At 41.1% G+C, this 27,580-nt stretch overlaps 1 protein-coding gene and 1 pseudogene across 1 annotated transcript; both read left to right on the forward strand.

Moving 5' to 3' along the window:
• Positions 1-809: 809 nt before the first annotated feature.
• Positions 810-9,208, forward strand: LOC146572981 (pre-B-cell leukemia transcription factor 1-like; annotated as a pseudogene).
• Positions 9,209-13,971: 4,763 nt separating this feature from the next.
• Positions 13,972-18,943, forward strand: sid4 (secreted immunoglobulin domain 4). Its single transcript, XM_085277481.1, has 8 exons — positions 13,972-14,114; positions 16,184-16,339; positions 16,422-16,556; positions 17,142-17,314; positions 17,421-17,607; positions 17,699-17,878; positions 17,979-18,245; positions 18,339-18,943. Exons 1-8 carry the CDS (start codon positions 14,066-14,068, stop codon positions 18,341-18,343), a joined length of 1,152 nt encoding a protein of 383 aa, XP_085133607.1. The 5' UTR covers positions 13,972-14,065; the 3' UTR covers positions 18,344-18,943.
• Positions 18,944-27,580: the final 8,637 nt, after the last annotated feature.

A 27,580-nucleotide genomic window follows, 5' to 3' on the forward strand; every position in this document is an offset into this window, starting at 1 on the left:
ATGGTAACTTAAGACAGCGACGACCTGCCCCGGGGTACAGACTCCAAACATCTGCAAACGCTGTTTGTGGTGAAATTATGATTCTAATGCTTCCAGTTAAGCCGATAAACAGAAGTAATAAAAGCCAGCAGTCCATGCCAAGACGACCAAATTCACTGTGATTAAAAACAGTTACAAGCGGAAATCATCTTTTCTGAATGAGCATGTTTACTGACCCTGTCGGTTTGCGCTTTTAATGAACGAGTAGGCATTTGGGGATAAAAGGAGAGCAGGCGAAGACGACGGCATGAGAAAGGCTCTCAGGTTAAGAGATAGCCAGCTTTAACGTAATACACACAACTGTTTCACACAGTGGGAAAGTCATTTGGCGTATCTGTTTTGTTTTCTGTAGTATATCATTGGCGTTTGAAAAAGAGACTGAGTATTCCAAAGCAGCAACGAGTTGGCGAGTTTGGCAGTTGTTGTCATTTTGTTGCCAAGACCGCTCTCCATGTAAACAGCCTGCTTTCTTTCTCTTTGAGATTTTTCACCCTCCAGAATCTGTGCTGCTCATTAAAATAACAGAAAAAAAAATATTTAGTGAGCTGTGCCCTCTCTTGCCAAAGAAAAAGAGCTTTTGGTCCCCGGCTATTATTTTCTCATATTAGTAAATAGCGAGTATCCTTGCTGCTGAGGCCACACCGCTCTTACCTTTCCGTTTTTGTGGGAAATCTTTCAGTTTGCTGTGAGCGTGGAAAGTTGAAGAAAGAACTTTGTTTGTAGTTACCCTGCTCCCATCTTTCCCCCCACACTGGTGCCACATTGGAGGTATGGAGAACAGAGCCCACCAGATATTGTGTCATATTGGTTTAACTGGAGAGGAAGTGGATAAGCCACACAATAATAGGAAATGCCATAACAATTGCCAACCGCTGCAGGACATCGGCGACATCCTCCAGCAGATCATCACAGATGAGATGATGAGGCCCAGGCCAGGTAATAACAGAGGTACAACGTGAGAATTAGATTTGAGACACTGGATTGGAGGGATTCGGTATCCCTCCGAGTTGAATGGTGGTTCCACTTCTCACTCATCACACACTGAAACTACCAATCCCCAATACTGCTGAATCCTTTTGCACCTCAGAATATCTCCATCTTTATCCCATAGCCCAGACCAACAGGATCCATCATCTCACTATAAATTTTTTTTTTTCTTTTTTCTAAATGACATCAGAAACAGCAGTATGCGACATTACGTGATGGCAGAGCTTCAGTTCATCCTTTGTCATTTTTTTTTTTTTTTTAAATAAATAGGACAGGGGGAATGAATGAGAGAAAGAGGGGGAGAGAAAGAAAGAAAACCAAAGGGGAGAAGAGACGGTGAGAAGGGGGGGGAAGAGAGAGAAAAAAAAAAAGAACTCCTGGGTCACCTGTATGGAGAAAAAAAAACAAACAAACAAAAAAAACAAACAGAGGAGACAGCAAACAACAAAGAGCAACATAATAATAGAGAAAACAAAGCACCATCACAATAAACTAGCTAGTCATAGATATCAATATTTACTAAATAATAAACGATATTGTGCAGCACGCAAGATAGACAGCGCACAGTGTGCTTTGAGGTAGCAGCCAAGAAAGCTTTAGTCCGCGTCTGTGAATACCCATGTGTGCATACCTGTGTGGATCAGCATGCTTGCATTCCAAAGGTTTCTCCATGTAATGATCTGCTAGGGAGTGTGGGGGGGCCACAGCCCCGTCCTCCAGGGTGTGAAGCGGGTATGGAGGAGATCAAAACTCCAGACATCCAGAGGCCCCCAGAACACAAGAGACCATGGAAGACCAACAGAGGGGCAGCCGCGCCACTGTTCCAGTAAGAGCTGAGGAGAGTCCCAGATGAGGGCTCGCCCAGCAGCCGCGGAGCAGAAGTCAGGGGGAGTTGCAGTGACGCGCCCGTGAGCTCCGCCGGCCCCCAGCTGTGCCTGAGTGACCGAGCCCCAGGCCGAGAGGCCGGGGGCACCCCACCTCCAAAGGGGCCCGAGCGAGCCCCAGGCCCCAGGCCCCGACAAGCGGCCGCCAAGGAGTGAGCCGGTGTGTACCCGGACGCCCACCCCCAGACACAAAGAACCACCAACACACCGACACCTGAGGGAGTCCGCCACCGGCAGGGGAAGTGGTGGTGGGTGGAGATAGGCCTCCAAACCTTGGAGGGCCTGAGGTGTCCCCAGAGAGGTGGCGCCTGATACCCAACCTGACATATAGACACAGACATACAGGCACACACAGACACAAACATCCATTCCCACCCTCATGCTCTCATATGCACTCACTCCACACTCAACCAACGTGGAGACAGACATAAAGAGACGCTGTACACACGATCACACTCCCCAAGCGTACTCTACAAACCGGGTCTAGGTACCCTTGCCCCTGGAGGGGGGAATTGCACCCAGACCCAGGTGGTGTTACCCTTTTCCCTGCGGTGGGGAGAGGCAGACCACCCCGACTCCGCAGCAGCAGGGAGGCCCCACACCCCAGACCGCAGTCGGACGGCCAACTCCTCCTACTAGCCCTCCCGCTCCAGCAGGCCGCAGAGAATGGGGGTGGGAGAAGACTCCAAACCTCCCTCCACCCGCTCATTGTAGTGTTGATGCATATGTGTTCTAAGGTGCAATTAAAACCCAGGAGGGCATGGAGCTACCTGCCAAGGAGCAGCAGGTAAGCGCATAGTCCCTCCTGCTAGCCCTCAATGACTAAGTGTATTTAAAATTGAGAGGTGGGCAACGACGTCAGGGGTGAGGTATACACCCTGATGGTAATTTGGACTCCGTGATTGTGCCCACCCCCAAGATCCTATATGTATGTGTAATGAGAGTGTGAATAATGTGAATGTCTAAGTTGTGGGATAAAATTGAGGCAGAGGCAGCCAGAAGGGGACGGGGGGGGGGTAGCCTCCTCTGCACCCTGGTGACATACCTCCACTCCAAGGCCCTGCATGTGTGGGTGGTTGTGGAGGAGCGGGAAGAGGGAGGCAGCTGGAGATGGGGAGGGAAGGAAGGGAGGGGCAGGTAACCCCTCCCTGGGGCCAGCTCCCCCGCTGACCCCAGTAGGCACTCCCACCCTTCGCGACCCGCCAGGGAAGGGGGGCCCAGGCCCATCAGACCGGGGCCCAGTGCAGTAGCGCCCTCCGGCTCCACAGAGCCCTGGACAGTCCACCCAACCCCACCACAGAGAAAACTGCACCCACCCCACCATCCACACATCTTCCAGACTACATAAGACAATAGACACCCAGGCTGAGATCTTCCTCCACCTCTCCTGTATCTCCCCCTCCTGCAGAGAGTTCCTGAAGAGAAGAAAGCTCCTGCAAGATGTGACCATCCCCCCCACCAGTTGAAGAGCCCCCCAGGCGGCTCGACGCACTGGCGGCACCCTGCTCCAGGGCCGGGCCCCCATGCACCCACCCGCCCACAACCCCGGCAACACACCAACCAGGACCCAAGCCCCCGAGGCCCGGCCCGGGCCCCAGCCCAGAGACGGAGCGCCCCCAGAACCTCACGCCCATCCCGGACCCACCCAGGGGCAGCCAGGTTGCCAGGTCAGTAACCCACGTCCGTCAGCACAGACCCTCCCCTAGCCCCGCTGCACGCAGCCGCGAGGAAACAGTCACCTGAAAGCCATCTCACTATAAATACAAAGCTGAGTTTGTAAGTCACCTGTGATTCATTGACCAACATGGCAGTAATGCTAAATAATGACTAAATAAACCAGAGAAAAAATGAGAAAGGATTTGATCTGAGTAAGGAGTTCTTGATCTGAATTTTTTTATTTATTATATGAGTGTATTCACCGTGTATCTGCTGTAATTTACTTATAAGACTGCCGGAACCCCTTCAACACACAGTGCCATTCATGAATCTTTAGAATACTGGACTTGGGCAGCAATCCATTCGTTCTTCCACCATCTGAAACAAGACATTTTAGCTCCTCTCCTTTTATTGGCTTCCAAAGACTTAGCATTTTCTAGCAAAAAAATAAATGGTAAATGGTAAATGGCCTGCATTTGTATAGCGCTTTTCTAGTCCATAGGACCCCAAAGCGCTTTACACTACATTCAGTCATTCACCCATTCACACACACATTCACACACTGGCGATGGCAAGCTACGTTGTAGCCACAGCTGCCCTGGGGCGCACTGACAGAGGCGAGGCTGCCGAAATAAAAACCAGAAATACTCTGGTTTTGTCTTCTGGGTGCTTGATTTACTGTAAATTTACTGAAAAATGATCAGTATTGTTACTGTTTCTGTCACACGGCTGCAATTAGTCATAGCAAAAACTTTGCATCGGGCAGGTGACCGTGCAAAGTATGTCTGCATTCTCACCTCTGATGGTTTATCAACAGAAGACTCCAGGGTCAAAGTTAATTTGTGGAAAATTGCTTTATCTGTTAGATAAGAGCATTTTTTTATGACTAATAATAACAAAGAATTGTTTTTTAATGTAGACTCTTTTGTCTTTCTGCTACATTCTATGATTTTCCATGAAAGGAAACATGCTTTAAAGTGCCACAGAATGAAGCCTGCCCTCTTCAGCGTCCTGTGAGACCAAAGAAAATACAGGTAAGATGCATATGTAGCTTTCTTTCTATATTTATCAACCAGTAAAGACACATTGCATGCTAATACAAGACTTCTGCTCTCATCAAATTCATTATTGTGGTTAATTTTAGGCTTAAAGTTGACTTTTTATTACATTTGAATGACTCTTAGTCAGTCAGTGTGTAAGGATAAGGGATTTAAACAAGACTGCAAATAAACTGTATCCCTTTTGAAGATTTAATTTGCTATTCATATCTTAGGTAGTGACTCACATGACATGACAGATGACACGTCTGTGGCAGAGAGCGAGAGAGATTGGAGACACATAAGCAGGATGTACACTAGTTTGTCTACATTTTCTCCCGTCCTCATGAAACTTGTCATTAATGCATCTCTCTTTCTCCCTCTCCTGCTCTTGTGCTCAGTGTGTCATACTCTATCCCCAACAGTTTGCCATGGTATTTTTCCAAAACTCATTCTCTGCTGGCTTTCTTGATGATTTTTGATGATGCTCTCCTCCAAATGCTCAGATGGTGAAAAGGCTAGAAGTGCTACTGCAGGAGGAGCGTCATAACAACAGACGCTTTTAACTGAGAAATACATGGGAGCAACAGGATCATCAAATCTGTTATTATTGACATAAGGAATCTGCGCCAGGGGTTGAGATGATGCAATGTTTAAATAGGTCTAATTGTTTATATGGAAAAAGAAAGACTGACTCAGTGACTTTAGACTCACAATAATACTCCTGCTTTTCTTATCCTGCATTTATTCCAAACTCATTTTGAATTTGCAGTAAGTGAACAAATCTATATTTAACTAGGCAGGAAAGATTCGTAATTTAATATCAGTCGGCAACTTTTTCTTTATTGAAAAAAAACACCCCCAAAAAGTACAAACTGCACCGTACTCCTTGGTATTACCTCAGTTAGCTTGGAAACAGGAAGCTTAAGGGTGGCAGCAAGAAGGATTCAGAGTTTCCAAGTTAAGTAGTTGTCTCACCTGCTTATTTTCAAACTAAGAGAGCCCAGATTCACAAAATCGGACATGAGGGGAAAATGAGGGCTGGAAAAGATGACATAAAGAAAGGCGCGTGCGCGCGTGTGTAACAAAAATAGTTTGGTAGAATTTGGAAACCAGCATAGAAGTGATCATATGCTTTCCAATCAGCTCATCTTAAGATAAGAAAATACTTTATTTATGTTGACATAGCAAGGTAATTAATTAAGAAAATGTCTTTTATTTTCTCAAAAACACAGGATACTTCTTTTTACTATAGTTTTCCTGAGAGGTGCTAAGCTCACAACCTTCTGTATGACCAAGTCAGTATAAACTGCACTAAGTTGTTTGAGATTTTGGAAAATACTGGCTTTTTGTTAAATACAAATAACGATGCACTCTTATGCCTCACCAGTAAATTTTAGGGATACACCTTTCAATGTGGTAAAACAATACTAACAATAATGACGTTTAAGTGTTGCGATGAATAACTGTCCTTTTGGACCTTGTTAATCAAATGAACCAGCATGAATTCTTCTGTTAATCTTCTGTTATTTATCTGTTATTTTATGCTCTTTTTTACAGAGGTAGTTTAAATGAATGTGAACAACACAAACTGAAAGTGAGACTTATAAAATATGAGAGGAAAATAGCGGGGCTGAGTTCAGAACTAGCAGCAGGATTGTTGGAACAAAAAAGATCTTTTGGGGGCCGTCAAAAAAAAGTGCACTTTGAAATGTGCTGTTAAATATTCATACTCCAGCTAGGATGCTTGCCTGTGTGCAGCTGTGGCTGTTAATGATATCCAACCAATTATATTGTATGAATTCTTAATCTTATTTCTTTGGATCATATTATTAATATGTGCCAGAATCCACAACTACACACAGCAAATTATGTAAAGTATCATCAGGGAGCATCACAGAGGGCGATAAATGAGCAGTGCAGGCACAGAGAAAAACTGGGGGTTTGGGATACTCTGATCTTTACTGTTTGTGATCTACTGGCTTTGGAGAAGCTCACACACACACATACATGGAAACACTTCGGGTGGGCTACATTAGAAATGTGTTAAATATCGCGTTTCTGGATTACATGTGATGTAGTTGTCAGTGTGGCATATCGGTCTGCTAATTGCTATCTACTTATACTTTAATTATGCAATACTGAACATCTTAAAAATACTGTTGTATGAGACCAGTGTAGTACTAGTGCTCTACAGTAATACGGTTCACTGGTGTGCCTTATAAAGTGATCACAGCGTTGGTGTACTGCGGTGCGTTTCTCTAATTCCTGCAGAGGTTAAGCTGGATGTGAAGATACGAAGGCTGTCATAGCACTTGTTAGACACTATGAATGGGAGATGCTACCTGAAACTGCCTTGTAATTGCCGTCTGATTTGCATAACTGTGCACATTAACAACCTCTCAAATGAGCTTTAATTTTTTTCACTGAGTGTTTTGATGCTCCTTAAGAGTTGGTGTTAATTAATTAACAGCATGTGGGTGAAGATGAGTGTGTGTGTGTGTCTCTTGCATTTTCTTTTCCTTGGACTTGATAAGGAAAGATGCCATTGCTACCATAGCAACAGACACTAAGGTCTTTACCTTACAATACTAAGTGCCTTGAGGCAACTATTGTTGTGATTTGGCACTATATAAATCAAACTGAATTGAAACTATGCTTGCTCATAGGCGATTGATCGTTGGGGTCATCAGTTTAAAACTGTAGGGTCTTTGTACAAAGTAAAGACTGCTGAGAACTGGTGTTGCATTAATGGAATTAAATTGAACCATTAAAGTGTTCTGCTGATGCAGCGTTGCTGGTTTGTGCTGGTTAAATTTTTTTTCTGCAACATTTAAATGCATTGCTTCACTATCATTACCACCTTAAAGCCATGCGGCTTAGAGGAGACTGACTAGTCAAATCAGAATATTAAGATTAATCTTAAAAAGTTTGAATGTCTTTGGGGTTGATTGTACTGTTCATGCTGTTTTCTAAATCTACACAGCGGAGGTTGAAATTCTGATGGCAGTATCACACAAGCAGGATAGGGAGTGATTCTCCCATTTTTTTTTTGTCAGCTCCTTTTGAGCTTTTGTATCTACCTTCTATTTGCCACTGATTAAAAGATGCTCCACATTTTGAACATATTAAGATCTTATCAGTTCAAGTAGTTTTTAAATTCAGTACAAACTATTCAAAAATGTGTCAGAAAATGAAAAAATGAAGTTTATGTGAAGAGTGGAGATGCTTGACATGCTGCATGTCTTGAACTTGATTGATTTATTTCGAATCTATTGTGGCCATCACAGTTTATATTCTGCTCTATAGCCCTGAGTATCCAAGGTGTCCAACAAGAAGACCCTCCAAATGCTCAGATAATGTGACTGGACAATATGCTGTTAGCAGAGGGGGTTGCTGGTCCAGAGAAGGGTGGAGCCTCTGCAGCAGTGGTGGCCGCAGCAGCCGGAGGAACGCCTGATGATGGGAGCTTAGAACATGTGGACTACAAAGAGAAACTCTCTCAAATTCGAGAGATTTATCATGCGGAACTGGAAAAATATGAACAGGTGTGTTGTTAAGAGACTTTAGGGTGAACAGACAAGGGTGTCGACTACATCACTGAGGTGTGTTAGAATTCTTGTCTTTGGCCCTCTTGGTCACATTCACGCCTGAACTCTTTGCCTTCATCCCAATCAGGCTTGCAATGAATTCACCAGCCATGTGATCAACTTGCTGAGGGAGCAGTCCCGCACGCGACCCATCTCATCCAAAGAGATTGAGCGAATGGTTTCAATCATCCACCGTAAGTTCAGGGCTATCCAGACGCAGTTAAAGCAGAGCACGTGTGAAGCTGTCATGATCCTACGTTCCAGGTTCCTGGATGCAAGGTTGGTTTTCATATTTATTTCCTTGCCTCATCTTTAAGTTTAGTCTTCAAGTGTCTGCCGGCATTTTTTTAATTAAATAGTGTTTTATATATGTATTGCCATCAGATGGAAACGCAGGAATTTCAGCAAACAGGCAACAGAGATTTTGAATGAATGTTTTTATTCCCATCTGGCCAACCCTTACCCTAATGAGGAAGTCAAGGAGGAGCTGGCCAAGAAGTGCAGCATCACTGTTGCTCAGGTTAAAAAAGACCAGATATAGCACTTGGTTTAATCTAAAGAAGCCAGCTGACTTGCTCCCTTTTCTTATCTTAATTCTTTCAGATAGCCAACTGGCTTGGAAACAAGAGGATTCGGTATAAGAAGAATATTGCAAAGTTCCAGGAGGACGCTAGCCTTTATGCTATGAAGACAGCGACAAGTGTGTCTTCGCTTTCCAGCCAAGCCAACTCTCCAGCTACACCAAACTCAGGTATACACCCTCAAGCTTACCTTTCTCTAAATGAAAATGTGGAAACCCTCAGAAGATGGCCAGATGAGAAAAATAAAAATATTTATCACACTTTCAAAGAAGAGCCACCAGGTGTCTGTTTTTTTTTTTTTTTTTTTGATTATGGAAATGTGTGTGCAAATCTTTTCTTCATGCATGTGTGGAAAACGTTTTCTTCAAGTGTCCCCCGATGTGCCAACAGGAGGATACCCAGCAATATGTACCCCACCTGATGGGAGGCTTTGAGGAGTCACTGGAGGTGCTGTTCTTCATCCTCTCTGTCTCCATGTGAGTAGTTAGTCTAACACATTGCTGTTCTAGCCTCATCTACTAGATGTAGAGTATGAAACAAGGTCAAAGAACAACCACTTGCTTTCTGCAGAGACTTCTATTTGTGTCCCAGGTGCTATAGCCACATTTTACCCATACTGCACTGCGAGTTTGAACCCATTTTAGGGGGTGCTCAAGAAGCCCCAGATTTCACTTTAACATGCCTGAAAATAACTGCAGTAGCCTAAAATGAGTCTTTTGGAGACGGTACAGGTTAGAACAAAAACAGGTTTAAATGTCTTGTGATCGTAACATACTAATTTTATGTGGCACACACACACATAAGCACTGGATTCTTCAATAGTGAAGCTTGTCATGAATAAATAAGACTTGTGCTGCTCACATAGACACTGGAAAAATCAGGGTGGCAATCAGTCTTATTTTTCCAGTGTAAATAATGCCACATGACTGAATGTCATTCGTTGTTATTAATCTTAGACAATGCAATCAGCCATCCAACTAATTAGGCTGCTTTTGAAAGAAACATTGTGACAGATACAGTTAAATTGACTTCTCCAGAGTTATAGAGGGCTGAAGACTTTGGCCAGAAGCATTATTCACTTCCTTAACAAGTATTTTGTGACATAAAAGTCAAGTAATTTATTAACTATTCTTCTTTTATTAATGCATAACCTGGGAGCTGAGCCCCCCCCCCTCAAAAGGTTTGATGTTAAAATCGTTCTTGCCGTGTCAGCTCCTGAATATTAACATTAGATTACAGATCAAGACTAAAAAGTCGTCATCATTGTAAAAATCGTAGCTCAAACTGAAATATCATTTTGTTACAGATGAATTCCGTATTTACTTTGTATAAAAATGGCTGTAATTTCCAAACAGTCAATGCAGTATATTTGTGAAACCCTGCAAAAAAAGCTGAAGTCTGCACTTCTCTGGCATCTTGTGTGTCATCGATCAAAAACGTACTTATAAATTTCACTAAAAGTGAAGCGTCAGCTGTAAACTAATAGTGGTTAAAGTCATGGCTATGGCTTTTTGTTGTATCAGAATCAGATTTATTGACCGAACACTTAAACACACATAAGCAGGATTTTTAGATCATCTGTTTGAATGAATGATAGGCTTACGTCACTTATTTCGCAGAGTGGCGTCTGCTGTCTGTCCCTTTGTTGTTTACAAGAATCTTTACTCCTTCTACAGTATCGATTAGAATTTCATCATAGGTATTTTAGCTTGATGGTGTGTGATGGACTGTGAACCTGACCAGGTACTACGTACTACTACTACTATCCCTTCCCCACTAGGCCAGCGTCAAGTGGCGTCACAAACGAACACGGACAGATCTTCCCCCAAACTTTTCTTTTATTTGGATTTGTGGTGCTTTTGTACACCTCTTTCTGGGATTCTCTTTTAACCTCTCACATTTTAATTGTGCTGACACTACTATCTTTTTAATCATAAAAATGAAAATAACTTAAAAAAAGGACTAGAGCCTGCATGTGGTGTTAAACCAGATGTGGACCTTTCATCTTAACGCTGTAGCCTATTAATAAAGCAAAAGATGCATGCTGTTCTTTTTAGGTTTTGAAGCTATGATTGTATCTTTCTTTCTTTTTATAAAAGCACATAACAAGACAAACATCACTTAACAAATAAAGCCGTTGTCATTCAACAAGTTTCTGTAGAGTCGCTTTGGACACAAACTTGGTATAATATGATTTTAATAAATTCAAATTCTCTCATCTTTAAACAGGTAAGTATTTTTACTTAACCATTATGAGGAAAGGGGGTTGTGGTCTCATTCTAGAACATTCAGTGCTGCTTCTGTGCGCAATCCACTCTCCACACCACTAGAGGGCATTCACATGTCACTGCATCTAAATTGGCATCTGGGGACTTTGTAACCAGGTCATGTATACTCACAAAATTTTATTGTCTCTTGGCGTCTCTTTTCTTTATTTATTCAGACTTAAAAAAAAAAAAGTCACTGTGGTGAATGTCAGCAAATCAAATTCTTATTATTTATTCTTGGAGATTCTTTGTATATAGATTTTGGACTAGTGATCTTGTCCAAAACGTGATCTTTGTTTATCCTGATCCAGTAAAATAACCATGGTAATATGTTTTACAATCATGAAATATATCTCTTATACACTACCAGTCAAAAGTTTGGACACACCTTCTCATTTGATGTTTTTTTATTTTTACTACTTTGTACAATGTAGATACTGAAGACTTCAAATATATGAAGCAAGATATATGGAATTATGTAGCAAAGAAAAAACTGATAAATAACTCAAAACTTGTGTTTTATATTTTAGATTCTTCAAAATAGCAGATGAGCACAATCAGTTGTGCTGTGCAGAAGTCAGGTTGGTGCACAGCTGACAGCCCTGTTTGACAGCTGTTATAATTCATATTATGGCAAGAACCAGTCAGCTAAGTAAAGACAAATGACAGTCCATCATTACTTTAAGAACTAAAGGTCAGTCAGTCTGGAAAATTGCTAAAACTTTGAGTGTGTCCCAAAGCGCAGTCGCAAAATCCATCAAGCGCTACGACAAAACTGGCTCACGTGAGCACCGCCCCAGGAAAGATCAAGAATCACCACCGCTGCTGTGGATAATTCATCTGAGTAACCAGTTTCAGAAATTGCAGCAACTCAGATTAGAGCCCAGATCAATGCCACTCAGAGTTCCAGTAGCACACACATCTCTGCATCAGCTGTTCAGAGGAGACTGCGTGAATCAGGCCTTTATGGTCTAATAGCCGCTAAGAAAACACTACTAAGGAAAAGCAACAAGCAGAAGAGAATTGTTTGGGCCAAGAAACACATAGACGAGTAGAAATCTGTGTTTTGGTCTGATGAGCCCTAGTTTGAGATCTTCGGTTCCACCTGCCGTGTCTTTGTGCGACACAGAAAAGGAAGGTGAACAGATGGTCTCTACATGCATGGTTCCCACCATAAAGAATGGAGGAGGTGTGATGGTGTGCGGGTGCTTTGCTGGTGACACTGTTGGGGATTTATTCAAAATTGAAGACAGATTGAACCAGCATGGCTATCAAAGCATCCTACAGCAACATGCCATCCCATCAGGTTTGCATTCAGTTGGACCGTCATGTATTATTCAACAGGACAACCTCCAGGCTGTGTAAGGGCTATTTGACCAAGAGGGAGAGTGATGGTCTGGCCTCCACAGTAACCTGACCTAAACCCGATCAGGATGGTTTGGGATGAGATGGACCGCAGAGTGAAGGCAGAAGGGCCAACAAATGCTCAGCATCTCTGGGAACTCCTAGAGGACTGTTGGAAAACCATGTCAGGTGACTACCTCATGAAGCTCATCGAGGGAATGGCAAGAGTGTGCAAAGCAGTAATCGAAGCAAAGGGTGGCTATTTTTAAGAATCCAAAAATATAAAATATGCTTAAGTTATTTCACACTTTTTTGTTCACTACATTCTTCCATATGTGTTCATTTGTAGTTTTGATGCCTTCAGTGAGGATTTACAATGTAAATAGTCATAAAAATAAAGAAAAACCATTAAATGAGAAAGTGTGTCCAAACTTTTGACTGGTAGTGTGTTTGTCTGACAAGGATTTCAGCTGAACACATACAGGTTAGTATAAAAAGAAGTTGTGACTTCTTTGTGCCAAACTAAAGCATAGGGATTGATTAACTGCAGAACTGAATTCACTGAAAAAGTGAATCAGACGTTCCCATATAACTGCAATCACATCATCCAGATCAGAACTGTATACTGATCCCGGTTTTAATGTTTTGGCTAATTTAATGTTCATTTTAAAACAGGAGAATGTTGTGAAAATCTCTTCTTCCAGGATTAGAAAATCAGTCCTCAAAAGACATTTGAGTAAGAGGACAAACTGATTAAGTTAGAGAGTGAGAGCTGCCAGGATGGACTGTTTCTGTGAAATATCTGATAATGAAGTGAGTGCTACACAGTGTAATCAATAATTTGTATGATAAATGACCATGTTGATACCGTGGAATGTTAGTTTTTTAGTATTTAAGTAATTTAAAACAGTTTTTATTATTCTTTAGTTACAGTAATTTGTTGATCTGTAAATATGTTACTCATTATTTGCTACATGGCATTTTATATTTTATCCAATAAAAACCACCAGCTTATTATTCCAACAGTAGTTCTATTAGAGTTACATGTTAAAATGTTGATATGAGCTTATCTAATATGACAAACAATAATGTTCTTATGAGTGATATCTGGTGACATTCCATATAAATGACTGTCATTATCTGCACACAGTACAAAAACAAGGGCAGCTCTGTTTTCACAGTCCTGAAAAATCAGTTTCATCAGCCACTATCACCAAGCTCACCAATCAATACAGACACACGGAGGCTTTTCACTGCAGGAATGTTATTTTCTTGGAAAGCAGAATAATCCTCTAAAGCATAGCAGTAAAATCACAGTCCTCCTGTAGTTCGACAGACTTATAAATAATTAATAAAACACTCACTAAATCTAATTCCGGTGCTTTTCCCCATATATCTCCTGCAAGTTCAGTGCTTGTCAACTGTGTGAAATTAGTTGTTTTAGTTGGCGTGGTCTTGGCTCAAAAGATATATCATTCAGGTCACCAGAATCAGAAAATAATTAACTGAAAAAGATTGTAAAAATATAACCGTTTAATAGCTAACTGGCATTTGTAGAGGATATTTGAATAGGGTAAGGGGTTGGTAAGGGGTTAAAGGTTGAAAGTGATAAGAGGCACAGACAGAAAGACAGACAGCGAGGTTGCACAGCAGAGAAAGTTAGTCTGCTCTGTGTTCATCATGGATTTATCACGTGGGGCTCTGATCCTGTTCTCTCTAATATACTCAGGTGAGTCATTTCATTTGATTTAACCTTCCTGCCTTCTTGGGACCTTTTTGTGCCACTGCTATGTGTTAAATGGCTGCCATTTCCACTGTGTTCAGTGGAATATAACCAAACTTGCCACAGGATAGTTTTTACCTGTCAATGTTAATATTCCAGTGTGAATTCCTTAAATCAGCCTAAAATGGCTGAGCAGCAGAAATCCCCACACCCATCACCCTGAGGACCATTTTCTGCCCATTGACTTCCATTATAAACGCTATTTTTCAACCCCAAATTATCATCATATGATTTTATTTTTTCTTCTTTTCTTGGATGTCAATGAAGACTCAGGGCCTTGAAGTTTTAATTTTTAAATTGCAAAAAAAATGCAAAAAAAATAATGGCAGGTCAAAATGTATGTTGGTGCCAATCTTTGGTCCATCTAAAGGCCTACTTATAATGACAATCACATATTACTTCAACTGGTTTTTTGTGGAAATATTTAGTTTCGTTTTTTGGTTTTTGGGGCTTATAACACAGGGCGCTCATGTAATAACACTGGGATTTGAAGGGTTAAAACAACGAAAATATAATTAAAACTTTACATGAATATTTCAGGGAGAAGTAGTTTTACAAGGTTGGCTAATTTAAAGTGGAATAAAATATGGATATATGGTCTTTTTATGGCGTGGCTGAGAATGGTCCCTAGGGTGATGGGTGTGAGTTTTTTAAAGGATGGCAGGAGGGTTAATGAAAGAGGAGAAAGGCATTTGTTGGAAGATGGCAACACAATGTCTGTTTAAGTACTTTAAAGGCCTAACTGAAACAAGATTGAACCCACTGGAATAAAAATACCTGCAAGATTCACTGGGGATTATTCACAGACTGCAGTAGTTCCCATTGGAATAAAAGTACTTTCTAAGCAAAATACTGATAGGCATTAACTGTTGAAACAAACATGTTGAAATCATCATGGGGTCCTTTTGTCCCTCTGTGGGGGGTTACTCCCACTAGGTTTATATCTGGGACTCTCCACCATTTGACCTTAGAACTGAAGAAGCTTCTCGGATGAGAGGTGAAACGTCTTCAAGCAACTTAAAGAAGTCCAGACGCTTTTCTTTGCAAGCTCCTTTGACTACGATGACCTGGATGACTGAGAACCTTCACGGACATGTTGAAACAGACTTTTTTCTCCCCAGACTTAAATATAAGGGACAGCTATCTCAAACTCCACGTGTGATTTAGATAAATTAAACACATCTAACAATGTTCTGATGTTATTCAGCAAAGTCTTCATTGAGAAAAATACCTCATCTTTTGTACATTGTTGTTTCGTCATCGACTGCCCGTTCAGTCTGAGTATTTGTTCGGGTTGTTTGCTTTGGGCTCGCGTTTGTGTACTCTGTGTTTTACCCAGATGTGTCAAAAGGTTCACAAAGACGTACGTGTATTCTTACACGCAGTATAAGTATTCAAACTCAGTTCCTAGAAAAATGCAAGAATGAAGAATTGAAATAAGCCATTACCTAAATTGAGCAGTAAAATGAACATGACAGATAATCTGCACTTTATAAATGTACTTTATATTAGTTTGGATGACTTAATAATAATAACAACTAATCATTCACACAAAGTGACTATAAATAACCTGGTTTATTTTTTGAATTTTGTAATAAAATCTAGAGCTCTTTGCAATATGCTGACACTACATCAAAAGCTAGTATAGCTACAGGAACAGCAATTTAATTAACACTGAATGTGAACTGTGTTCTGAACTGTGAACATGAACACTGGCCAGGAGTCATTAAACTCTACAGTAACCTCAGTGACCTGTTGCTAATATGACCGTAAAGCAGCACAAACACTGCAACCTACATTTAATGTCCAAGCCAAGTATTTCCTAAATAGAATATAACTGAATTAACAATGAAAGCACTATTATGTTTATATTCTGAGAAAAAAGACTGCCTGAACTATAAGTCATTGCAGATTCATTACTTAAAATACTTAAAATAATAAAGTGTGTGGCCACAAAGTTTATTTGATTAAAGTATGTATTTACTGTGTGCTGATAGTTGTGTTTCTCTGTGCAGTGGCTGGTCAGGCTCCCGTCATCTCAGTGGAGCCACGAGCTGCTACTGTGCACAAAGGAGAGTCTGTCAGTTTTAGGTGCAATGTAAAACTGACAGACTCTAACCCACGGCCACTCGAGGTACAGTGGAAAAAGGCCAACAACCAAGCATTACCAGGTCAGGACAGACAACATGTTAAAACAATCACTATTGTACAGCATTTGTAAGGTCTAACTTAAGTCTCCCTGTTTCCCTGTAGACAACATAAAAGTCGGTCCTGATGGGTCTGTGCTCACGGTTACTAGCGCTGTACCTGGAAACCACGGGCAGTACCGCTGTATGGTGTCCTCCGCTGCCGGCCGCAGCACCGCCAGCGTTATGCTGACCGTCAAATGTGAGCTTGTATTCAAAGTCCAGTTTTTCCCAACTGTGCAAAACCAGAAAGCGTGGGTTCCCTGGAAACACATTTTATATACAGATGTTTTCAATGACACATAACCCTGTAAAAATTTACTATAACTTTTGTTAATGAAGGGTAAATTAGTATTTAATGAAACTTTAGGAAAACATTGATGTTAAAAATAAAATGTTTAGGGTTTCACTGAGTAAAAAGACCGGTGCTGGTGGTGAGATCAGACAGCGTTGGGACCCGACGCTGGAAACAGTAGCTATGGTAACCGCTATCTCCACAAATTCTCTCAAAGATACGCCATGATTTTCTTCCCAAATCAGTTTAAGCTCTGCTATTGAATTCTATGTAACATTATATTGAAATGTGGGCTGGTTCTTTTAAAGGAACCAAAGCAGAACTGGTTCTGCACTGACACCAACATCATATAGGAGCAAACTACGTATTACAGTGCTGTAGGCATACATAACCAACTGTTTGCTGTCAGTCTTTTGTAAAAAAGAAAAAAAGGGGAAAAAAGGCATATTTAGAGTTTTCAGTATGTGTAGTGTATCCCTTTCTTGCTTTTAGACGCACCTAAAGTACGACTAACGCCTTCGGGGCCGCTGAGAGTCAGGAAAGGTGAGGCCGTGTCGGTGGAATGCCGTGCCCAAGGCAGGCCAAATCCCACGCTGTCCTGGAAACGCCAAGGCTCCACCCTGAAGCTGGTTACCGCTGAAGAAAATGATGTCAACACCATCAAGGTGAAATACTAACTTGTGCTCAAGTTTTGGTTAAACTGATTTTCACATTTAGGATAGAAAAATAGTTCAAATGAATGAAAAAGAAAATGATATTCTGTTTTCTCAGTTTCCTGCGATACATCCAGATGACTCGGGAGTTTATATTTGCCTCGCTGAAAACACTGAGGGGATGACTGAGGCCAAAATTGAAATCATTGTCGAGAGGGAGCCCGGGTCGCCGGTAGCTTCAGTGACCCCTACTGAAATTACGGCAGTGGAGGGACATACAGTCACAATAGAGTGTCAGGCCAGTGGTAAGATGCCTATAATGCTCATATTTTAGATGACTCATAGTTCTGCTTCTCAGTTTCCATTCTGCCCTTCAAATCTGGTCTTCCCTTTTAGGTTCCCCTCCTCCTCTTATCACCTGGTCCAAGCTACGAGCTCCACTGCCATGGAAACACACAGTTAATGGTGGAGTTCTAACACTAACCAGCGTGGGGCGCCAAGACTCGGGACAATACATCTGTAACGCGACTAACATACATGGCTACAGTGAAGCTTACTCAGATATGGAGGTGGAGAGTGAGTGGACATAAGGATATTTAAACACAGATCCCACACATCCAGAGTCCTTGCCACTGCTCATGGTAAGCAAAATTGTATCTTTCTCCTCTCCACACAGCACCCCCATACACCACCATCCTACCCGATCAGGTGAGGCTCCAACCCGGAGATGCACTGCAGTTGCAATGCCTTGCCCACGGCACTCATCCCATTCAGTTCACATGGAGTCGGGTGGGCCGGCCCAGCCTGTCCCCCACAGCAGAGCTCACAAATGACGGAACGCTCCTGATAGCCAAAGTTAAACAAAGCGACAGTGGAACATACAAATGTGTGGCCACAAACCACATTGGCTCCACTGAGGCTACAACCAGAGTGATCATAAGAGGTGAGCTGAGTTAAAGTGAGCGGTTTCATGACTACAAATGATCTCTTTCTTTTAGATTTTAATGCTATCTTGCTTTTTTTGTTTTGTTTGCAGCTTAAGAAAACCCAGCGTGTCTCGTTGGTAAACATCTATGCAGTGCTTACACCTTGTGCAAGAATGGATCGTAATGCTGTCGACGCTCTGGCGTTTAATTGAAAGAAACCAGAGAAAATAATTAATAGGTTCATCTACATTGATGTTTGATTAAGCAAATTACGCTGAGATTTAAACATTTGGCATTACTAGGCATGTTGGGTTAATTTTCATATTTTGCAGAAAATTTTTACTCCTACTATTGTTGTTGTCTCGTATCAGCTTTCAGGAAGCTTTTACTGGAACTCTGCATCGACTGACAGCTAACAGCATGTATGTGTGGGAGTTTTTTCTTCCACTGGAATGCATCTGCACACTGTCCTCCTCCCTTCTTGTCCTCTCCTTAGCTTACACTGTCAAAATGCAACGATACAAGATAGAAACGTTCCTGATCTAATGTACAAAACATTATAAAAGCCTTTGTTAAGAATCAAATCACTGTATACCATATTAAACAAAATTGTCTAATCTGTATTAGAAGAAATATTTTTTTTCTGAAGTGTACTTATATTAGGACTGTGCACGTTTTGAGCTATAATAATGCAATCATAAACAGTTAAACCACTCATTTGATATCCATGAGTTTAAAAATTGCTTGTAAAAATGACCGTGTAGACATTAGGGTGCCTTCTGAAGGGGAAAAACATACAAGACAACCACATGGGAGGAAATATATTTCAGATTCAGATCCACAAATGACAAAAAATACCAAAATGCACAGAAAAAATAGCTGAAAAAACCCCCAAAGTAAAATTACAACCTAGCAGCTGTGCAGCAGCCTGTTCACATCTGTGTGTTCCCAGACTCATACTATATGTAGTGTGGAAGAAATTTCATAAGTACCAAAGATGTCACCAATTCATAACCGACCAAATATGAAAAAAACATCTTCCATTACAGAGTTTAAACATTTAATAATGTTCAGTAACGTGTTTTTATTCCTTCATAGTATTACGAAGTCTGTCATGCGGTGTAGTAGGACTCAGGCGCAGAGCAGAGTTCAGGGGAAAACAACGTTTATTTACACAATCACCAGGTGCAGATATATACAGTGAGGGGAACGGGGGTCCTAGGTCCGAAAGGGAAGTCCGGGATTGGAGTCACACACATACTAGCTCTTCTTCTTTACAGTGGTTGAAACAACAGGTTAGTCACGGGTCCGGGGAAAACTGTGCACAGGAGAAAATAAGATTACACAGAGATCGCAGCAAGTTTACAAAGCTTAAGGATTCAAGGCAGAGGTTCACTAATGTGTCTAGCATAATCATCCAGCGGTGAGGCTGTCTGCGTCCCGGCCTTAAGAGTCCAACCCGTAATCAGAGCCTGACGAGATGCAGGTGTGTGCCAAGGGCGGGAGCCTGCAGTGAGCTCCGCCCTGGCGGGGAGGAGAGAGGAGAATGTACACCAAACACATGTGGCCTTTTGGAGCTGGCCGAGCAGACACGGGGACCATGACAAAGTCGGAGAGAGACGGACTTTTAACATTTTAAAACATGAAATGTCTTCACGTCATTATTTGTTCTTTGAGCCACTTGACCAGTGGCACAGATTTGTCATAGTCAGCATATGAATTCTCACGAGTCTGGGCCAAGAATGTGTTTTTGTAATGTCACACGGTCGTGACCTTTGCTTGGTGAATTCCCATCAGTTTAGTTTTGTGTCCAGATCTAAAGAGCTTCCCACAGTTGTTTCAGTGATGGCATGGTCATAAGTTTAAAAAGAATGAGCATGCAACTATATAAAAAAAATGCTCTCAGCAATGACAGCATGACTATTGCATCTCCTTTTTCTGGGACCTAAGAGGAAGTGACAATGTGCTTAATTTGGACATCACATGAACAGTGTTTTTTTTTTTTTTAAATTCTAAAATTGCTCTTTTGTTACTTTAATTTTTGATATTAATATACAAAAAAGCAAAAACATAAATTTTCAACATGTGTTAGCAACATTTATGCAAAAAACATGCTCAGTTTCATATCTGAACATCTGTAATTGTGAGGAGCTGCATGTTGGGATAACTTGATTACTATTTTATTTTACCTATTGTCAATTACAAAATCAGTTCCTGAAAAAAAATCATTTGATCCTTTCAATTCAAATTAGTTTGTCACAGCACACTGAGCTTGTGTTAAAGTGTAATTGCAAGACCAACTGTAAATAGACCTTTGAGTCTGAACTCCTAAGTTTCTAAGTTGCCACGAGGTCATATTGTGTCATTGACTCCCTTGTGCATCATGGAGCATTTCCGGGGAAGCATATTTGTTTATGTGCTTTTTTTTGCATGTATTTCCCCTTTTGGAATGCTTGGCAGTTTTTTTCAGTATTCTGGAGTTTTGGGCTTGTTCGCCTTCATTTTGTATTTTCACTTGTGTATGTTTCAGCACTAATAGTGCGAGTTACAGAAGAAAGTGTTATAATAGCAGCACCTTGCTTTTAAAAAATTGTGAAACCCAAGGTTTTCACGTAAATCCCTAAACACAAGGTTTTCATGTCATCATTTTGGCATGAGATTGCCTTGTGACCATGGTATCACTTCCCAGTCACTTACTTGACCACAATGTGGTAGTATGTGGATTTACTGCACACATACATCTCCATTGGGGCAATTAAGAGCAACCTGAGGCCTCGCACCCTTAGCCAAAGGAGTGCCAGGTGACGCACTGCACTATCACAGTATTAATTTCTGTATGGCTACAAGAAGACAGCCTCATCATGGCAGCACTTTGTGTACAGAAGGACTGCCACTCCCTCTTGAACAAAGTGCTGTGTGTTCAAACACATGTTGCAAAAGGATGCATCAGTGGTTGCGCTGTTATAAAAACGTTAAAGCAGCTCTTGCGTAATGAGGTGTTAGGTTGACATTTAGGTTTTGCAGCTGCAGCACAAGGTTGAGCAGTGAGCTACCATTTCCAAAACTGTTGCCAGAATCAACTCTTTATCTGCTGCATGCAATTGTGGGTTCCCTCGTAAAAACGCCCAGCCTCTGTGGCGTATACCCCGATAGTGATAGTTTCTCTCCTGATCTTTACAAGCTTCTTCAAAGCTGGGGAGGAAACATCTGCCCTCTATCACCTCATTCCGCCCCCTCACTTCACAGAGAGGCCAAGAGAGGGAATAAGAAGAAGACAAAATAAAAGCAATAAACATGATAGCTGAGGAAGACTTTTCCCCTCAAATGCAGGCTGATAAAGATTCATTTAGGTGGAAAAGAGGAGAAGACATCTTTAGTGAAATAGTGCAAACTCTGATAGTGCAAACTCTCTATTAAATCTTATCCCTCTCTTTCTCTGTATGTCTTTGTATACATGTTAAATAGACATAGACACATGTTACGTAATGGATCCTGATATAAACAGAGAAGTTCATAGGGCTCCAGCTGACGTCCCACCAAAGTGATGTGCGCACACATTCAAACAGAGAGTTTGTCACAATTTAAGAAGCATCATATTGGTTTACATTCGAGGAGGCTTGGACAGGCGTCCTACGTCTATCCTGGACCACACATTGCTTATGCTAGTCTTAAGAGGTGAGTAGAGGATAAAACAAAAAGGTTATAGCAGTGCACACAGAGAAGAAAACACACCCAAATATTAGTTTTCCTTTCAACAGTGAGAAATGTGACTGGTTTTGGATAGAGAAATGTAATCTTCCAGCTGTAAATCCCTCTCATTCAGGAAGGAACCTATGACGGGAGAGGAAATAATAGGTGGAAAAGGGGTGCCTGGCAAGTTTGTTGTTAGGGTTTCCCTCCGGTGAACCTGGATAAGCTGTAAAGTGGCTGCAGTTAGCAGGAAAGGGAAAAAAATAGACAAAAAACATTTTCTTTAGGGCATAGGAAGGCCAACTAATGTTGCGATAATGAATGGAGTTCCTGTACAGTGTTGGCTCCAGAGCTAGGATGAATACCAGAGCGCAGACTAACAAACGCTGTCTGATCTCACTTAGTGTCAATAAGACATTCCTGTTTGTACAACAGGATGTTACAACAATATACTGTGTATGCTAATCTCACTAAATCATCTTGTATAAATGAACTGAAATGTTTTCTGAGGAAAAATCAGTAATCCCTGTAGAGAGACTAGTCCTGTAAACTGCATAATAATTCTTTTTTTTCTGATCCAGATGAATGATATATGAATTTGTTGAGTTGTTCGATGTGTGATCCATTATATTTTTACCTGCTCAGGTTGTGTTTTATTGACCTAGGTGTTCCAACAGTAAAGCTGTAAAAACACGAGTGCGTGTGTTGTTGACTATCACCATGTTAGCACTTGCAGAAGCATGAAAAGTGTTGCTCTGCCTGTGCAGGAAATGTCAAGTTGTCTTGATAGTAATGCTTATCAGAAGCAAATTAAATGAGGTCTGATCAAGTAATGATTATATCAGTGACTGTGTTATTTAATTTGAAAAGGCAATTGGTAAACACCATCACCATCTAAAATATCTCTACACAGTAGTAGAGATGGAAATTAATAAGAATTTAGTGACTCTGATTCCATTATAAAAATTACTTATAGATTCAACATCTTAGCAATTCTCTTATAGTCTCACTGGTTTCTGCTTTGACAGTCACCACCATTGCTAAGCAGCATATCAAAAACATTACATTTGTACAAAATGATTGCATGCTGTGTTGATGTTTGTGCATGTTGCTGGTGTTTAGTTTGTAAACAGATTCAGCAACCTGACTGGAACTAATTAGTGGGATCAACAGGCAAGCAGACTAACAATTCCAAGGAAATGGACTACTGGGAACCAGTTCTCTACAAGAACTAGTTCTTGATTACCATCCCTACACAGCAGTTTAATCCAACCAATTTAGAAAAGGTACTAAAACATTTAAAGGATAGGAGCAGGTCATCTACTGATCAGAAGGTTGGTGGGTCAATCCCTGGATGCTTCAGTCTGCATGCCAAAAAATCCATGAGCAAGATAATAAAACCATGAGTCCTGAGTTGAGTGTGAATTTTGAATAGAAAACAATCAGATATTTTAAAAAAGTGTTTGAATGAATGAATGTGTGTGAAAGGTTGAATGAGACACATGCAAGTAAAGTGACATGCTTGGAAGTCTGTGGTAGTGAGTGCCATCTGCTTTGCTGTTGTCTGCTGGGGAACAGAAGGGAACATCATCAGTGCCAGAAATGCCAGCAGGATCAACAAACTAATCCACATGACTGGAACCACCACTGGTCAGAATTTTGAGGCATTTGTGAGGGACAGGAGGTGAGGGACAGTATGTCACAAACTGCTCTCCATCAGGGAGCACCCAGCTCACCCGCTCCAGCCCACACTACTGAGGTGGCGGAGCTCCTTCTCCCTCAGACTAATTCAAGCCTGCTTCAGGAAATCAATCCTTCTGTTCACTCCTTCCATTATCCACCTGTCAGAGAACAAAAACACCAGTCAGGCACATGATTTCCCACGTATTTCTGTATTCTCTCTGTCACAGTATAAGGCCCGTACTGTGCAACTGTGGCCTATTTACTTTAATTTTGTTGTTAATTTGTTGCTTATTAAAGTAGAAAAGTGGCATATAAGAACCAGTCCATTTACTATTGTAATTTCCAAGCCAAAAGTAGCCTTTTTTGGTAGATCTGTTGACTTGTTGGGGCTCATAGTGTGCAGAAATCATTATTTAGCAAATTTAAGTTATGTATGTTAAAGTCCTCTCAGTGAATAACTAGGTGAATGAAGCCTAGAGAACACATACTCTACTAAACTTTTTTAATGTTATGTAATGTTTTGGTTTTCTCTCACGGATCTTATCAGCTTTGGTTTCAAGAGGAGGCGATCGTTTGTAGGGATAAAGGTTTTAACGAACAGGCTGTACAGTAACTGCAAAGGACTATAAAGTGCAATCCTGTTACTCTGAATAATGACTAATAGTTTAATTTGCATCCCAATTTGCATGTGCCCTGTCTCTATCCACACTTCTCAGCTTTTAGCGCTTCCTGTTCTCGGTTTTAGAAGTGTTTTTACATTTCAGTCACCCCACATTCAGACTTAAGACCGACAAGACCTACGTGCACATCTCTGAGATCTGCTTTAATCGTTTTACTAGTAAAGCAAATAGCATGGATGGTTGTTAATGTTTGACCAAGATGTGATTCCACTCTGTTTAATCATAAAGAGTAAAAATTTAGTCATCCAGTTTACTTAGTCAAGGAAAAGACTTCAGTAAATACTGTGCAGCAACACAGAAAACACGTCTGTATTAGTTGAACGAAGATGAATTAAAATCCGTCTTTTCAACTAGATTATATTTGTCGAAGAGATTTAACACTATGGCAACCATAGGTGGGTGTAACACAAAATGAGACCGCTGTTGTCAGCAGCAGCCAGCAGTGGTTTAAATTAAAGCACAACCAGCTCCTTGCGGCTGCGCTTTAAAGTTGGCGCTGGTGCTCTTTGCTCCGTAAATACGAACCGGTGTCAAGGCAACCCGTGATCACGACCTTTGCGTCTTCATTTGAAACTCTAACCACATAAAAGGTCTTCTCAATCGCATCAAATTTGACAACACTTCGTTCTGCATAGCAATAACTTGGCTAAACCGTTGCGTGTGCAGTGGGAGAGCGAACACAAACATTACTGCAGAACCTTTACCACAACAGTGTGTATATTTGTGTGCGTATGTGTCAGTATACCTTGCCTCCTTTCACTTGCGTCTGTGGCGCTTAAAGGAAACCACAGATGTGAAAAAAAGTTGGTGCACTTCTGGTTAAAAATACACGGTATAAAAGCAAAAGAAGCGGAGGCACACAGAATGATGGTCACAGTCAGTGTGAAACAACGTGTACGGTACATTACATGCTTTCATACTTGCACTTGTCCAATTCAGCAACATTCAAGTAAACAAGTTTGTGTCTAAGACAGAAATAACCCTTTTTAAAATCACTACAAAGCACTTTGTAAATTACTCTGATTATTGAGTGTAATGCAACACTAAAATAAAATCAGAACTGAATGGAATCTGCTATTTTCTTTGCAATCACTGTTACAGCTATTATCAGAATATCTACCATTAAAGTAATGGCTATGGACTGAACTATCATCTACAATACTGACACGTGAAAAAACAAGTTTATTTGCCCATAACAGGTAACGTTACAGTATTTAAACCAAACTTTTTACAATATGTAACAATTTGCACAGTCTGATAAGCTCTAAAGTTAAAGCTCACATTAGCTTGAACTATTCTTGACTTTACTCAGGTTTCATGCAGCGGTGCTTTTTTGGCAGCTGCCTTTTTCACAAGAGGTTGCCACAGTGGGTAACTTTGCATGTTTGATGTGGCTTATGCGTTATTTTTTTTTACGCCTGATGCCCTTTCTGGCACATTGTTAGCTGAGCACTACAATATGGAACGACTTTTTAAAAACCATACTACTATAAGCTTCATAAACAGAAGACAAACTAGACACACTTGGTCTAAAGGTAGTGTGGACTGGTGGGAAATAAAAAAAGAAGGGATATATGTCTCAGGATGTAAACAGCAACTGCAGCTATATGATTATGATCTGTTTGGTCTGTTTCAATATGGAAAGATCCCGTGTGTGCTTGCATCTGTGTGTGTCTGTGTGTGTGAGTAAGTGGATGCCGTTATAAAATTTCCACAGGAAACTTTCCACCACACCACTGTGATGTAAGACTCGAGCAGCTTCTACTTTCAGACTGGATGGCAGTGAATTCTGTTTTGACCCCCAAATGCCCGCTGATGCTTTCTTTTATTTAAAATTTGTTATCAGCATATATGATTTGTTTCAGAGATATGTTTTTAAAATACAACTCTCCCATCATCATGAGTGAGCTGCCAAAGCTTTCAAACCCCTAACTTAAGATACTTATGATACTTTCTATTTTTCAGTTATAGCGACTGCAGACCAAATTGCAAGCTTCAGGATTTCCTGACAAAATTTTAATGAATTAAAACTATATTTTCATATTCATCTGCCTGCTTATCTAGATTTCTCTGTCAGTAAACCACAATTGCTAAGTTTATGCAGTTGTCATGGAGATGACCAAACTCTTCTTAAGGTTTTGGTTCTCAAAAACCAGAGGGTGATGTCGCAATGGCTACTTCAGTCTTTCACATACATCTATGCACATATCCTTCATAAAGGCAAATACAATTTTATATTTAAAATAAAGTTTAGATAACATCTTCTATTTATTGCTCATGTTGCACTTTGGTTTTCTTTCACAATCAAGCTGTTAATTAATCAATCATTTAAACATGACAAAAGGCTATTAAAGCTGCTCTGATCAAATTACTCTGGCTTAATATTAAAGGGTTACACATTCCCAAAGCTTCCTTCATTGCTACAAGAAATGTTAGCTTCCTTTAGCTAGTGCTTTGGGGATTTTGGTTCTAATCACTTTGCAAAATTTGTCACCCAAGTTTTACACCTACTCACCAAATGTGAGAGAGCTCCCTCTTCTCATTTCTTAAATTGCACCACCTTGATTGTAAATCCTTTTTTCCCCTCTCCTCACCTCCCAGCAGAGGTGAGAAAGACACGAGGAGTGAAGAGTTGAGACAACAGCAATTTAACAAAATAGGATATTCTCACTCTTGAGCTGTCATTTCAAAGCAATGTTAATTGTATATAACAAGCGGCACAGCTGTATTATATAATCTCAAAAGCCAAACAACCCCATTCTGTAACGCTTGTGTTGTCATGGTCCTGGGCCATGTTGGCCCAGTATTCTTAGTTCTCTTGTATTTTTGTATTCAGTTCCCTGTTTAGGTTCTGTTTCCTGAGTGCCCTGTTATGTTGTTCCCTGTGTGCTTTCCCTTTGTGACTCTCACCCCCTGTGTGCCCCTCTATGTATTCATGAGCCCTTGTCCCCTTTCGTGTTTATTCCGTGTCTCCCCTGCCCGTTATGTCGGTATTCTCCCCGTGCTCTCTCTCCTCCTGTTTGTACCTCTGTACTTCCTGTTTCGCCTCGCCCGTCTCCCCGTCAGTGTTGTGTTCACGCCTGCCATGTCTCGTGATTATTATCAGTGTCACCTGTGTTCCCCATGTGTTCCCACTCCGCTCATTAACCCTTGGTGTATTTATGTCTGCGTCTCCCTCAGTTCGGTGTCGTAGTCTCCCTCATAGCTGTGTGATGTTTCCCTGTGGCGCCGTGTGTTTTAGTTCTCCCAGTTTAGTTTTGTACTGTTGTTTTCCCACTCCACGCCAGCAATAAAGCTGT

This window comes from Mchenga conophoros, linkage group LG6 (assembly GCF_057382185.1).
Source record: "Mchenga conophoros isolate Kocher_MC1m ecotype Shallow Benthic linkage group LG6, M_conophoros_male_GT1.1, whole genome shotgun sequence".
NCBI classification, from domain to species: domain Eukaryota; kingdom Metazoa; phylum Chordata; class Actinopteri; order Cichliformes; family Cichlidae; genus Mchenga; species Mchenga conophoros.